Source organism: Pithys albifrons, chromosome 2, assembly GCF_047495875.1.
Source record: "Pithys albifrons albifrons isolate INPA30051 chromosome 2, PitAlb_v1, whole genome shotgun sequence".
In the NCBI taxonomy this organism is placed as follows: Eukaryota; Metazoa; Chordata; class Aves; order Passeriformes; family Thamnophilidae; genus Pithys; species Pithys albifrons.
The window spans coordinates 121040307-121054586 of NC_092459.1; the positions used below are offsets into that span (position 1 = coordinate 121040307).

Here is a 14280-nt window from a genome sequence, read left to right on the forward strand (position 1 = left end):
CCCTGGCCCCGAGGCTCCGCCCCCAGCTGGATGCGCGGGGGGGCTGCGCGTCCCGCCCGACTCCAACCTGCGCACGTCATCAACCCACGCCACGGTTCCGGTTCGGTGCGGGCGCCGCGGCCTTGCAGCGCGGAGGAGGCTCCGGGAGCCCCCGATGGCGTCAAGTGCCGCCCGCGGGCGCCGCTGCCGGGAGCGGAGCCGCCGAGGGCGGCTGGGACGGGGATCGGAGTCCGCCGGGCGCAGCCAGAGCCGTAGTGGGGAGCGGGAGCGTGAAAAGCGAACGCTCCGTATGTACCGGGGCGGGCGGGACGGGGCCGATCCCCAGGGTACGAGCGGGGCCGCCGCGTCCGGTGCTGCGGCGCACCGGGGTGTTCCGGAGAGTCTCGCAGGGTTTTGGAACTGATTCCGGTGTTTTTGGGCAGGCGAAGAGTCGCCGCCGGGAGATTCGGACTGTGAGGATGGGCGGGAAGCTGCCAAATCTCCGAAAAATCCCCAAATCAGGCGCGGTGGGGCGGCTCAGGGGCGTGGGGAGAGCTCTGCGCACGGTGCGGGGCCACCACCCAGGACTCCCGGGAAGCGCGGCAGGAAAGGCAAAGCCGAGGTGCTGCTGCTGGAGCTGTCCCAGGCCCCGGAGTCCATCGGGGTGCAGGATGTGCTGCGAAGCAGCGAGGAGGGGGATGGCCTGGAAACCACCCGAGGCGGGAGACCCAAGAGGAGGGCAGCCAAAGTGTAAGTGGGGGCGGCAGTGGGGTCTGGGAGCACCTGTGGGACAACCGGGTGAGCTCACCTGGAGACGAGAAGGCTCCAAGGAGACCTTAGAGACCCCCGCAGTGCCTAAAGGGGCACCAGGAGGGTTGGAGAGGGACTTGGGGCATGGGCCTGGAAGGACAGGGCAAGGGGCAATCGCTTCCCGCTGGCAGAGGGCGGGGCCAGATTGGATATTGGGAAGAAATTCTTCCCTCTGGTGGGCAGGCCCTGGCACAGGTGCCCAGAGAAGCTGTGGCTGCCCCCCCTGGAAGTGTCCAAGGCCAGGCTGGACAGGACTTGGAGCACCCTGGGATAGTAGAAGGTGTCCATGGCAGAGAGTTACAAGTGGATACGCCTTAAGGTCCTTTCCAGCCCAAACAATTCTCTCAATCCATGATTCCTTGACCTTGGCCTTCTGCAAAAGGTCTCGGTGTCTGTATTGTAGGACTTTGTCCCAGACTGGTGGGATGGACAATTCCCCACAGAATGATCCTTTCCCACTTCAAGGAGTGTGTTTGGATCCAGGAGCCCAAGGTCTTGGGGCTGTGAGTGCCTGTAGCAGGAGGAGCTTTCTTGGTTCCTGACGAAGCAGAAGGAGGTTGTTGGGGGGAGCTGGGGGTGCCTTGTGGTGCAGCCAGAGCAGATCTGAGCCAAGCCCCTGGGCACACAGGTGTGTGCCCGGAGCGGGCGGGAGGCAGGGCTGGCCTGGCCTGGCCCTGTGCCACCCTGTGCTCAGCTCCGGGCACTGCCCTGGCGTCCCAGGGCTCTGCTGTACCTGCAGGAGCTGGCAGAGGAGCTGATGTCCGTGTGCCAGCCTCCTGCTCCCGCCGAGGAGACCCCGGAGCCCGAGCGCATCCCAAGGAAGCGCCGGAGGAGAAAAGAGGAGGACGTGGACAGCGACGACAACACACGAGATGCCGACTTCGTGCCCTCGCAGGAGGTGCTGCAGGCAGAGGAGGCGGAGGAGGAGGAGGCAGAGGAGGAGGAGGAGGAGGGCAGCGACGGGATGCTCAGCGACGCATCAGAACCAGAGCTGGAGGCGCCGCGAGGGCACAGCAGGAGGACGGCGGTGGAAGGGGTGAGGGCAGGGGCAAGGATTGTGCCCAGGTCCCCCTCAAGGATTGTTCCCGGGTCCCCCTCACCTGTGGCCCCTGTCACCCGTGTCCCAGCACCAACAGCTCTGGGTGCCTGTGCTGCCCCACAGGGTCCCCACTGCCAGGGTAGGACAGCCCTGTGGCAGGACATAGATGGTACAGGCCCAGAGGCAGCTCCAGGCAAGGGGCAGTGGGGATGGGAACAGGGACAGGTCGTTTGGGAGGGGGAGCAGAGCCTGGGCTCTTAGTGGGAGTTGGAGGCGGGTCCTGGAGGAGTCCATGCCTCCTGGAAGTCCCCGTAGTGGGGCTCCATGTCTTTAGGTCAGCACGGCTCAGTGACGGTGACTGGGGAGATCTGTGTCCAGTCAGAGGCTGTGCCAGTGCTCTTTGGGCAGCTGGGTCCCCCAGGGCTAGGGACATCTGGGTCTTGTTTTGAGTCTGCTCTTGTGCCCAGAGATCCAAGCCTTTGTGCCGAGGCCTTGCTTCCAACGGCTTCCACAATTCCATCATGGCCCCAGTGGAGAAGAGCTCCAGCCTCACCTGCAGCCTGTGAGTGGGGGCTCGGGGTGCTGGAGGGCTCAGGGGGCCACAAGGTGATCATGGTGCCCTGGTACCATCCCTGGCACAAGCCCAAGAGCAAAAAAGCCTTCAGGAATGTCAGTGTTCCACTGGGATGGGGCAGGGCTGGGCCAGGGGGCTGTGGCTGTGGGGAGAGGGGCTTGCCCATGCCGTGGGCAGTGGTTGAAGGGAGGCTGGACTGGCTGTACCCTGGGGAGGATCAAGGGGAAGGGGGACTGGCTGTGACTGAGCCTGGGTACGTGTTGCAGGCGGGAGCAAAAGCACTCGCAGTGGGAGTTCCCCGACTGGATCCCAGTGGCACACGGGTGGATGTGTCTGTCTGACAGGTACCACCGGAGTGGGTGGAGAGGAAGTGGGCGTGGGGATGAAGTGGGGCAGGTCCAGAGGGGATGGGGGAAAGCTCTGTGTCTGTTGTGGGCTTTGAGGGTCTCTTGGAGTTGGCTGTGGAGCTGCTGGGGTGGCCGCATGAAGGCTGGAACGTGCTGGGGCACAGGACAGTGCTGGGGTGACTGGGTAAGGGGTGGGGGCAGGGAGACCTCTCACTTTCTGTCTGTGCAGTGAGGCTGCCGCATACCTACCGGCAGAGAAGGAGTCTCCTCATTTCTCCATCCAGCGTGAGGGCCTTGAAGATGATGGTGCCTTGTATAGGGTAAACAGGTGTGTGACAGGGCGTCCTCAGGCCCTGTGGGGCGGTGGCTGTCAAGGTGTCCCCATGCTGTGTGGGGTGGTGGCTGTCCTGCCCAGGACTGGCAGTGACCCCCAGGGCCACATCCATGGGCTGGGCAGGTGGCCTGTGCCATGCTCTGGGGTGGATCCCAGCAGTGCCTGCCCCAGCTCCACAGTCCTCACCCTTCTCCCTCTGTCAGGTTCAGCTCCCTGCAGCCCCACCCAGAGCGCCTGGACATCTCCTTCTTCGTGGGCGGCCCTGTGTGGGCGATGGAGTGGTGCCCGACTCCGGAGGGCTCGGCAGCCCCACAGTACGTGGCCGTGTCTTGCCACAGGAGCATGGAGGAGACACACAGCATGGCTGGGCTCCACACAGGCCCTGCACTCCTGCAGCTTTGGGGGCTGGGCACGCTGCAGCCAGAGCAGGGGTGAGTGGCCAGGCCTAGGGAAGGGGCTGAGGGCTGGCCAGGAACAAGGCAGGGCCTGGACCTCATGTCCCTCCGTGCCTGAGTGGGTAGTGAGGCTGATCCTCTCCCAGAGCCACTAGCCATGTCCTGAACCCCATGGGGGCTATGCTGGTGGCCCCCTCTGCTACTGGTGTGCACTGGTGTCTGCTGGGGCTGCTGAACAGTAGCTGTTGTGTTCCTCATGTTCCTCCTGTGCCTACAGCTGTCTTGATAAAGCCAGGTTGGCCTACGCCATCGCTGCTGACCATGGCTGTGTCTGGGACATGAAGTTCTGCCCCAGCGGTGCCTGGGAGCCACCTGCCACGGCCCGGACGGTGAGTGGTCTCCAAAGCACTCACCTTGGGTTCTCCGAGGGTCCTGAGGGGTGTCCTGAGGTTGAGCCCCTCTGTCCTTCCCCAGAACCCACAGATGAGCCGGCTGGGCCTGCTGGCCGCTGCCTTCTCGGACGGCAGGGTGGTGGTGTACGCCCTGCCACACCCCGGGGCCCTGCGCCGTGCCAAGACATCCCAGGTAAAAGGTAGGAAGAGCTGCGCCGCCGAGTGGGGGCATCCTGGCTGCCCTCCCACCGCGCTGGGGCAGGGCTGTGAGCCCTGGGGCTGGAGCCCCTCTGCCCATGGAAGCCCACTGTGCTGGGGGACTGCCAGCACGACTGTGTCTTGGCCTGGAAGTCACGTGGTGGGCCAGTGAGCTCATTTGACCCCCAAGATTAGGACCCTGCTGCCCACAATGTGGTGTCTGGCACAGGGGCACAGTGTGGGGATTGGTTTTGTTGTCAGAGGACATCACAGTACTCTTTTGGTTCAGTCTTGAGGACGTGTCAGCAGCCTGGCTGGGCACAGCTCCCAGGCAGCCCCCCAAAGCTGGAGGCTGGGAGGGGCCCTCAGCAGTGTTGCTGTGCCTGTAGGGAGGTGCAGGGTGTGGTGCAGCCACACAGTGTGTTCCCAGCCATTCTCCACAGCCCTGTTGTACATTGAGAGCATGTCCTACTGCCAGAACTGCTCCCTCCGGCCCAGCTGAGCCAAGTGGCAGGGCCGGATCGGGAGCCCTGGGCCAGCTCGGAGTAATGGTGCCTGTAATAGGCTGTGTTGGAGCCAGGCAGGATTGATGGCGCGTGCTGGCGGTGGGCGCTCAGCCGTGGCCGACAGCCTGCACGTCTGCACTGACAGTGGGAAATGGGCTCCCAGTGCAGCTCCCTGGCCCCCCCGGCACGTCGGCGTGTCTGCACTGGCTGCGGTGGCTGGGCCGCTGCCGCAGCCCCACGTGGCACCTTGTTGGGGGGGGCCCGGCCTCTGCCACCAGCCGGGACTGAGCACGTTGGCGGCTGCGGCTGCAGCTGCACTTCCCATCCCTGTGCCTCCCAGCCAGGCTGGAGCACTGATTCCCAGCCACGGGATCGGTGCCAGGCTGCGGTGCAGAGCCATGCTGGCAGCTCCCAGGCCAGCGTGGCTGTGCTGGCTGTCCATGGAGCACCAGGGACCTGCACCGAGTGTTCACACCTGGCAGAGCTGGGGCTGGTCCCCTCCCCATGTCCCGGCTGTCAGCCATGCTGGGGAAGATGCATGGCTTCTCCATGCCTCCACCTACAGCTGCCACGCTCCAGGCTGTGTTATGCCTCTCTGCTGCTCGCAGTGCCAGAGGACAGCCCCATGCTGGGGTACAGGGGGACCGCAGGCCTGAGGGGTGTGGGACAGGGTCCCCACAGCACTCGTGTCAGGTGTTGCCGATGGGAGGAATTCTTTGGCAGATGCAGCTGGTGCATGGGGGTCCCGTGGGCACCTCACCCTGAGCTGTTGGGCAAAGGGTCTCTGCAACCTGCCCTCCCCAGGACTGCTGCTTGGTTCCTTTAGCCCCATCACCCCGTGGAGGAGCAGATGTCCTACATAGCCACTCCTTCCCTCCCTGAGGTGGTCACAGTCAGGTCTGGCCCCTGTGTGTCACCACATCCCCTTGACTTTGGTGCCAGTGACGGTGGGGTAGGGGCATTGCCAGCCCTGCCTCACGTTTGCCTTCTGTGCCTTTCAGTGGGCAGCTTCCTCCAGCACAGGCAGGCTGAGGCCTGGCTGGGGTCCTGCCACTGCCAGCTCTTGAGTTTGGTGCTCCATGTGTTCTGGTTCCTGCTGTGCTGGGGACACTGCTCTTGGGCGCTGGCAGAACAGGAACCAGGAGCCCTGGCCAGGGCTGTGGGGAGCTGCCATCCAGGCTCCTGGCAGGATGCTCCCAGGAAAGCTGGTGCCTGCCCTGACCCCACTCTGCTCTCTTCTAGATGGGCTCCTCCACAAGCACCTTATCTGCAAGGTCAGTGTCCCACATCGTGGTGGTCCCTGTCGGGATCATCACCCACCAAGTGCCCTGGCTGGTGCAGGTGTGAGAGCTGGGGAGAGCCAGGGCACCTGTGGACTGTTGGAGGGGGAAAGCAGAGCTGTGCTGCCACCCTGCACATCCCAGCTCTCAGGGCACAGATGGCACCAGCACGGGCCTGTGACCCAGGGTTGTCCCTTGGCCCCCAGGTGCAGTGCATTGCCACACTCCACGTGGGCTCCATCCAGGCAGGCCATGCGTCTGAGTGCGGGCAGTGCTTCAGCCTCTCCTGGATGCCCTCTAAGCCCCACCATCACCTGGCAGCGGGGTTTTATGACGGTGAGTCTCCTCCTGTGCCCCATGGCAGCACTCGGAAAGCAGCCTGAGCTCACCCTGGCAGAGACACTGGAGCTTTATGCTCCCTCATCCTCGGCTGGGGCAGGGATCAGGGGCACCCGGAGGGGAGGGATAGGAGGGGCAGCAGCCACCTGTGGGCACTGTGCTGGAACCTCTGCCCACCCCTGGAGTGGGAGAAGGCTGCTGGCCATCAGCACTATCACATACCTGTTGGCTCCAGAACGTGGCTTTGGCCTAATCCACATCTGTTCAATTTGTCTGGATGAAATTTTTTGCCAGGCTTTCAGTGATCTGCAGCTCTGTACTGTCCTGTCAGGTCCTGCTGCCATCCTGTTCTGCTCTGAGCCCCAGCCCCTGCCTGGCCACTGTGTTCACAGCCCTACCTGTGCTGCTGCCAGGTCCTGCTGCCATCCTGTTGTGCTTGGAGCACTAGCTCCAGCCTGGCTGCTGTATCCCACAGTCCTGCCCGCGCAGCTGCCCATCCCACACTGCAGCACCTGTGCCATCAGCAGCACCTCAGGGACACAGGTCTCTCTACAGGCACCGTGGCCATCTGGAACCTGCTCACCAAGTCTCTGCTGCAGTGTGTGCACCAGCCTGATGCTTCCCTCAAGCTCTACCCTTTCCAGTGCTTTCTAGCCCATGACCACATGGTCCGGAGCATCGAGTGGTGCAAGGCTGACAGGTGAGGGCAGGAGCGGGCACAGGTGCTGCTGGGAGAGGGGCCCCCTCCTGCAACAGGGCCTCCTTTGCCAAGAGGGATTTGGGAGGCCATGATGGCACTTGGCCCTCTGCAGCACTGGAGGGGTTGGGTTGGGCTTTGCATGCTCAGAGCGGTTAAGCCACTGTGGGTCCAGGGCTACCTGAACTGTACACTAGGACAGGCTGTGGCTCTGCACTGGGCTCTCAGTGCTACCTTTCTCCTGATTGTCAGCAACTTCCTGGTCACGGCGGGCAGTGACCGTAAGCTCAAGTTCTGGGACCTGCGGCGGCTCTACGAGCCCATCAACAGCATCAAGCGGTTCCTGAGCACTGAGGTGGCCTGGCTGCTGCCCTACAACGGCATCACTGTGGCCCAGGACAACTGCTACGCCTCGTGAGTGCTGGGGTACAGCCCCCCCAGGGGCCACTCTGGCCTCCCTCTTCCTGGGACTGTCCGGCTGTGCCATGACAATGGCAGGTTCTGCTCATGCTGGGTCACATCACAGCAGCACAGCGTGACATCCCTTCTCCCATGCCATCCTGGGGCACAAGCTGGGTGGGCCAGGGGCTGGCCAGCCCCTGGGCAGGGCAGCAGGAGTCTTGCTGAAGGTTTCTGGGGTCTTTGTGAGTTCTGTTTCCAGGAGCTGCCCGGCAGTGCCCTGTTATCCTGTGACATTCTGCTAGAGTGAGGATGGCCCCCTCACCACCTGGGAGGGAAGCTGTGCCTGGCTCTTGCAGTCCCGGTGACAGCACAGAGCTCATCCTTAACCCGTGCCTTCTGCCGCAGGTATGGGCTCTGCGGGATTCACTACATCGACGCCGGGTACCTGGGCTTCAAGGCCTATTTCGTGGCCCCTCGCAAGGGCACTGTGTGGGTAAGGGCTGATATGGGGCCATTCTGTCCTGGGGGCCGGGTCAGCGCCAGCTGGGGCTGCGAGAGGGGTGACACTGCCCAGCTGTGGGTGGTGGGGACTCCACATGCTCCAGCCCTCTGTCCCTGCAGAGCATCTCTGGCTCAGACTGGCTGAACACAGTGGCTGCAGGTGACATCACCGGTGAGCTGGTGGCAGCAGTGCTGCCTGACCTGGCCATCAACCCCCTCTACATCAAGCGCTCCTTGGACCGCAGATTTGTAAGAGACTCTTGTGTTTTGGGGTGGGAGGGGGCCTGGCCCAGCACATGGAGGGCTAGGCAGGGAGGAGGCATGGGAAGAGCATACTGGGCCCCCGACCCTGCTGATCCCGGGTAGGCCCTGTCTGCAGAGGAGCAGGGGGACACCTGCCCCACCCTACCGTGAGGCCCCTCTCACCCACAGCCAGTGTACAAAGCTGACCTGCTGCCCTACAGCCCTGCCAGGCCTGAGGGCACTGAGCAGGCGCTGCCCAGGACCCGGTGCTACAGCGAGATGGTGGCTGGGAGCTACATCCGATTCCAGGACACAGACCTGGTAGGAAAGGGCAGGGTGGAGCTGGTGGTCCAGCCCACAAGCTGGGTCTGGGGTGACAGAGCCAGGAGATGCTGCTGGGGCTTTGGGGCAGCACCTCATCTCTGGCAGAGCTGGGATCATGGTGCCTGTGGTGCTCCTGCTCTGGGCCAGCAGCCCAAGGTGTTGCTGCCACTTTCCAGCGCAGCTTCCAGAACTTCCTGAGCCGGGAGCCCATGCGCAGGATGCACAGGCAGGAGGTGAAGGCCGAGCTGAGCCTGGACCGCCTGCAGCTGGAGGCGCTGCACAAGGTGAGGGGGAGAGGCCCAGCCCCAGCCCTGCGTGAGATGTCTCTGCTGTAGGGACCAAGGTCCTGGCACCTCGGCCCCCTCCCTCCCAAGCCCCTCTCTTCCCACAGGTGCGCTTCAGCCCCAACCTGGACTCGCAGGGCTGGCTGGTGTCGGGTGGGCAGGCAGGCATCGTGCGGGCACACTGCCTGGCAGGGCTGGCCTCCAGCGTGGGCCACCAGCTGCTCCCAGAGTGCCGGGCCCGCTTCACTTCCCTCTATGGGGCTGTGCCCAGCGCAGACCCCACTGAGTGCTCCCCACTGCCGGTGGAGTGAGGGGATCAGTCCCTTGAGCTGCTGCTGTGCACTCACCCTGGGCAGGGTCCAGGGCCGGCAGGGCTGGCCAGGGACTGTGGCCCCTCCTGGTGCTGCTTTCCTGCTGCGCCCCTGCTGTGGGAGGAATGGCTGCTCCCAGCTGTCTCCTGGGATGCTCTGGACACTTGTCTGCCGGACCTCGAAGGACTTGTCAGCCGTGTTTGGCCTGAGCTGGGCAGGAGTGGTGGGGCTGGCACAAGTACTGGGGTTGAGCTGTGGGCTGACCCTGCAGAAGAGCCCGTGGGCCCCACCAGTGTAGGGCTGTGTTTGCACTCGCCTCCAGCCCCCCTGCGCTGTGAGGGACAGGGAGGGGACTGGGAACTGTGGAGTTGCTCACATTGAGCCTGTGTTCAGCTGTGCAGTAAATGTGGTTGGTTTTGTACAGCTGTGGTGATGCCAGTGCTGGGGCAGCTGTGGCAGTGGCCATGGTTGTGGGGGCCCAGGCCTGACCCCACCGTCCCCCTTGCCACACCCCTCTGGCTCCTGTGCTGCTGCTGCTTCTCCAACACATTTATTGGCAGTGCTGACTCTGCTGCTGGCACAGACAGACAGATGGACACACCAGTGGCACAGACACAACTCAGCGAGGGGGATGGGTCAGGCCCAGACACGGCAACCAGGGCAGTGGGCACAGGGGGCTGAGCTCTGAGCTCTGGGCTCTGACTGCCCCAGCCCCCTGCACCCGGGGATTGCAGCAGCTTCCCTGGACCCCCCACCCCGAGCCTGGGCAGCAGCAAAGGGGCAGCAGGGATGCAAGAGCATCTGGGGCCAAGTCTGGGTCTACCACTCCCTTCCTGCTGGGGCAGTAGGGCACCATGGGGGAGGATGGTGGGACAGGATCACCCCTTCTCAGAGGCTGTGGCACAGCGGGAAGTGTAGGATCCCAGGGGGCCCCTGTGTTGCGGCAGCCAGACCACATGTACCTCCTGCCCAGGACTGTGCACCATGGGCACTGTCCTGGCTCCGCAGCAGGAGGTGGGTATAGTGGGGAGCAGGACCCTGAGCACTGGCCTGCTCCAGCAGGGGAGGCCAGGGCTAGGTCTGGACCAGCGCAGCAGCAGGTGGGGGTCTCAGGCGTTGGGGTCCTGGCAGTGGGGACAGGCTGCCACTTCCTCCCGGTGCCGCTCCACCTGCACCGTGCACGAAGCAAAGCCAAATCTACTTTGGAGTAGGGCAGTGACCTCCCACAGCACCATCTCGGGGTCGGCACCGGCCTCTGGGGACAGCAGGACAGGGGCTCAGCACTGGCATGGACAATGGGACCTGCCAGCTGTGCCCTGTGCAAGTCACTCACCCACAGCCACATGCACTGACACAGCAGGGTGGGTTGGTGTCAGTGCCCAGAGGTGGAGGTCGTGGGCGCCCCGCACCCCGCTGGCTCCCAGCAGCACCTCCTTCACTGCATCAAACTCGAGGCCCCGTGGTGTCCCTGCCAGCACTGCATGGTCATGGGGAGCCACCCCTGGCCCCCAGCCACAGCCCCCACCTGAGTCAGGTGGGAGTTGCTGGTGCTGGGGGTTTCCCAGGGGGACCAGGCTGGGCACGGTGGCTCCAGGGTGAGACAGCCTCACCTTGGGGCCAACGTACCCCGAGTGGAGAGGAGGGGCTGGGGATATTTGAGGGGCAAGGGAAGGACAGAGGGGTGGACTGGGGGAAGCAGAGGAGGTGAGCTGCTTCATGGGCAAAGTGCTCTGGCAGCTGCAGTCCTGGGAGCTCCTGTACTCTGCTGCACCCATGAACTTGCACCCCTCTCACCCACCACTCACCTTCCATGAGGACTCTGAAGACATCCCTGAGGATGGTAAAGGTGGAACCAAGGACAAAGACCGAGAAGAAGAGGGTGCTGATGGGGTCTGCAATCTTGCACTGGGGCTGCAGGGAGTGAGGTCTGTGTGAGCCTGGGGGGGTCTGTGTGAGCCTGGGGGGCAGAGCTGAGCTGGGCCCCTGGGAATGGGGATGGCAGGGTCCCCATGGTACCCTGCATGGGGTGGGGGGATTGGTCCTGCAGGCATTGCAGGGGGATTGTAGCCCAGGCACCTTGAAATAGATGATGGTGGCAGCTATGAGAACACCGACACTCTGCAGCAGGTCACCCACCACATGGACAAAGGCCGCCCGCACGCTGGTGCTGCCAGGCAGGGGGGCACGGCCAGGCTGGCACCCCCCAGAGTTCTCCAGCTTCTCGTAGCCCACTGTGCCATGGCCATGGCCGGTGGGGGACTGGTGCAGGATGTAGGCCATGCTGGGGAGAGCAAGGCTGGTTCAGTTGATAAGGCATGGGGGCCCTGTCTGGCCAAAGGGACCACAGACAGGCACACCTGGATCCCAGGATGGTGGAGGGGAGTGGGCCTGGAGGCACAGCAGGGCCAGCGCAGCTACAGCACTGCTGGGAGGTGTGTGAGACTGGCCAGGGATTTGGGCCTGGGGCTTGTGCCAGGGCTAGGAGTTGCTGCTTGGGGGCCTGGGGATGTGGGGTGTGGGGATGTATGCACATGGGCTGGAAGGCACAAGATTATGAGGAACAGGGCAGAGTGGGACAGTGCTTGGGAACACAAGGCCGGTGCACAGGGACAGAAGGTGACCTGGGGGTATGGCTGGGGGTCTTGGGATACCAGGGATGCATATGGGGCAGGGCTCAGGCTGAAGGTGCACAGGGGCCACAGGCACGCGGCCCCACATGGGACATACACCAGGTTGACGCCGATGGCACAGGCAGATGTGGCCAGCATGGCTCTTGCCTCAATCTCGTAGTCATTGCTGATGATGCGGGCAGCTGCCAGGTAGACGAGGGCTGCGGTCACAACCCAGATGGAGAGCACAGAGGCCAGGGCACCCAGTGTCTCTGTGGGACAGGAGCTGTAAGTGCCCACCTGGCCGTGGGTGTGCCATGGAGCCTCATGTGGCCATGCCCCTTGGCTCACCTGAGCGGTGCCAGCCAAAGGTCATGGTCTTGGTGGGTGGCCGAGTGGAGACCCAAAGGGAGAAAAGACTGACAGACATGCTGCCCACATCCGTCAGCAGGTGGGCCGCATCCGTCATGATGGCCAGGCTGTGCGCCAGGTACCCGCCTGCAGGCACAGAGCAGCTGGCACCCCATGCCCACCAGTGACCCACACCCAGCCCCAGCCCCCCTTACCTATCACCTCCCCGACTATGAAGAGACAGCAGACAGCGCAGGCCACTCTCAGCTGCCGGCTGGGGAGCCTGTCCCGCCCGGGGGAGGGAGCCGGGGGGCTACAGCGGCAGTGGGGATCCGGAGCAGAGGGTGCCACCACTGCCGTCTGGTCCTGGGAGCCTATGAACAGACTGGGGGCAGGGGTCGCTGCTGGCCACACCGGCTCCAGTGCCCCCGCCTGGCACCTCCAGGCATCCTGCTACCGCCTAGGGGTCGGCAGCCAGTAGGGCACCGCCCGAGCCCCCCTGGCAGGATGGGCAGCCACGGGACAGGCGGCGGCAGCAGGAGGCGGCAGCACGGGGGTCCCGCCGGGACCGGAGCCGGGGGCGGTGCGGGTGCCCAGGGGAGGTGCCGGCGGGACCGAGGTGTTGCGCCTGGGGCCGGGCTGCGGGACGGGGCACCGGTGCGGAGACGTGAGGCGTGGGAAGGGGACGCGGGGGCCAGGGCGCTGGTGCGTGGGGCAGCAGTGCGGGAGCGGGGACGGATAGCGCGTCGGGGCGGGAGGGGTGATGGATAGACAGTACCGCTGTGCGTGGGTGACGTTTGGGCGCCGGTGGCTGCCGACGGACATCCGAGGGGGGAGCGGGGCTGGCGCACGGGAGGGGCTGGCTCCACTTGAGCGGAGGTACCGGTAGCAGGGAGGGCGCGGGTACCGGTGTCGGGGTGAGGGTGCCCGTGGCGGACGGTCAGAGCTGGCGTGGGGGCTGCGGTGCTGCCGGTGACCGTGTCGGATGGATGAAGACGCGGGGGCGGGTGCGAGGGACGTGCCGGGGGTGCCAGTGTCGGGGAGGGGGAGGTGGGAGCCACAGACTTGTGGATGCCAAGGGAGCTGGGGGCGATGGAGATGCCAGCGGTGATGGGGGAGTCCGTGCCGTCAGTGCCCATGCGGGGGCACCCGGGTTTGCAAAGGCGGGGTATGATGGAGGTGGCGGTGCGAAGAATTGACGCTGGGACGTGATGGGGTGCCGGGGGTGGCAGTGCCGGGGTGATGGAGGTGCCGGTGGTAGGGGTGCTGAGGGTGCCAGGGCAGTGGGGGTGCCCATGATAGAGGTGCTGGTGCCGGCGATGGGGATGTCGGGTCGCGGAGGTGCCGGTGGTGATCGGAGTGCCGGACGTGCCGAAGCAATGGGGGTGCCAATGATGGGGGTGCCGGTGATGGAGGTGCCGGAGACATCGGTGATGGAATGAAGGGGGTGGGGGTGGTAGGGTGCCGGGGCGATGGGTGCCGATGATGGGGGTACCAGAGGTGCTGGGGCGATGAGTGCTGGCGCTGGCTGTACCTCTTGAGGCGCAGGCTGCCGTCGGGGCGCCCGTCCCGCGGGCTGACCAGGCGGGCGGTCTCGGTGCCGATCGGAGGCTCCATCCCGGGCACGAGCGGTACCGCGGACACCGGGCACCGGCACCGGCGGGCTGTGGCTCCGCCTCCGCCCCGCCGGGCCCGCCCCCAGGCGGAGATGCTGCGGGGGGGTCCCGCCCTCGGGTGCCGCCGTTCCGAGCTCCGGGGAGGGGGCGGCCGGAGCGGAGTACAGGGGGTTTCTCGGGTGTGAGGGTCTAGTGGATCTCCAGGTATATCCATGTGCTGGGATACATGGGAGCTGTGTGTAAGGGGGGCTGCTTTCACGGGGGTTTGTTTGGGGGCAGGGCTCGGCCTCCCCTCTGTCCCTGGATAAGTGGTGACACAACTAATCTGGGAATCGTCTGAGCACGGGAAGGGCAGGAAGGGCGCTGTCGTGCCTGACCACCCCATCACCTTCCGCGGTGAAATGCCGGACCCCGTGCACGAGGAGGGAGCAGCGAACAGTGTCTCCCCACGCTTCAGGAAGGCTTTTGACGCTGCATCCCATGGGATCCTCCGAGAGAAGCTGTGGGACCCTGGGCTGGATGAGCAGGGAGGAGCATTGAACACGGGCTGCACGCCGAGACCAGAGCGGGCTGGTCTGTGGTCGGTAATGCCCAATGTACTTCGGGGTCAGTACTGGCTCCAGCCCGTGTAATGCGGTCAGTCAGGGACCCGCGGCCGGGCAGAGCACCCTGAGCACGATGACAGGTGACACCGAGCAGGAAGGGGCGACTGCACCCGGCGGATCGTTCTGCTCCGTAGCGCGGAGGGA

At 64.9% G+C, this 14280-nt stretch overlaps 2 protein-coding genes across 6 annotated transcripts; one reads left to right on the top strand and one right to left on the bottom strand.

The window, feature by feature from the left end:
- Positions 1–82: 82 nt before the first annotated feature.
- On the top strand, positions 83–9376 carry GTF3C2 (general transcription factor IIIC subunit 2). Of its 4 annotated transcripts, none has more exons than XM_071547678.1 (18): positions 83–287; positions 423–729; positions 1510–1825; positions 2296–2390; positions 2669–2746; positions 2979–3077; positions 3287–3514; positions 3756–3867; positions 3953–4070; positions 5817–5848; positions 6061–6190; positions 6737–6893; positions 7143–7304; positions 7698–7785; positions 7914–8042; positions 8226–8357; positions 8537–8644; positions 8752–9376. In XM_071547678.1, the coding sequence occupies exons 1-18, from the start codon at positions 155–157 to the stop codon at positions 8953–8955; spliced, it is 2628 nt and encodes an 875-aa protein (XP_071403779.1). In that variant the 5' UTR covers positions 83–154; the 3' UTR covers positions 8956–9376. The 4 variants fall into 4 exon arrangements, with proteins under 4 accessions (XP_071403779.1, XP_071403780.1, XP_071403781.1 ...); XM_071547679.1 differs by having other exon boundaries at positions 6749–6893; XM_071547680.1 differs by having other exon boundaries at positions 3287–3397.
- Positions 9377–9959: 583 nt separating this feature from the next.
- SLC30A3 (solute carrier family 30 member 3) lies at positions 9960–13532 on the bottom strand. Of its 2 annotated transcripts, XM_071548132.1 has the most exons (8): positions 13450–13532; positions 12131–12300; positions 11916–12062; positions 11683–11836; positions 11032–11236; positions 10761–10866; positions 10289–10423; positions 9960–10210 (listed from the first exon to the last, which is right to left on the bottom strand). In XM_071548132.1, exons 1-8 carry the CDS (start codon positions 13530–13532, stop codon positions 10065–10067), a joined length of 1146 nt encoding a protein of 381 aa, XP_071404233.1. In that variant the 3' UTR covers positions 9960–10064. The 2 variants fall into 2 exon arrangements, with proteins under 2 accessions (XP_071404233.1, XP_071404232.1); XM_071548131.1 differs by having other exon boundaries at positions 10761–11236.
- Positions 13533–14280: the final 748 nt, after the last annotated feature.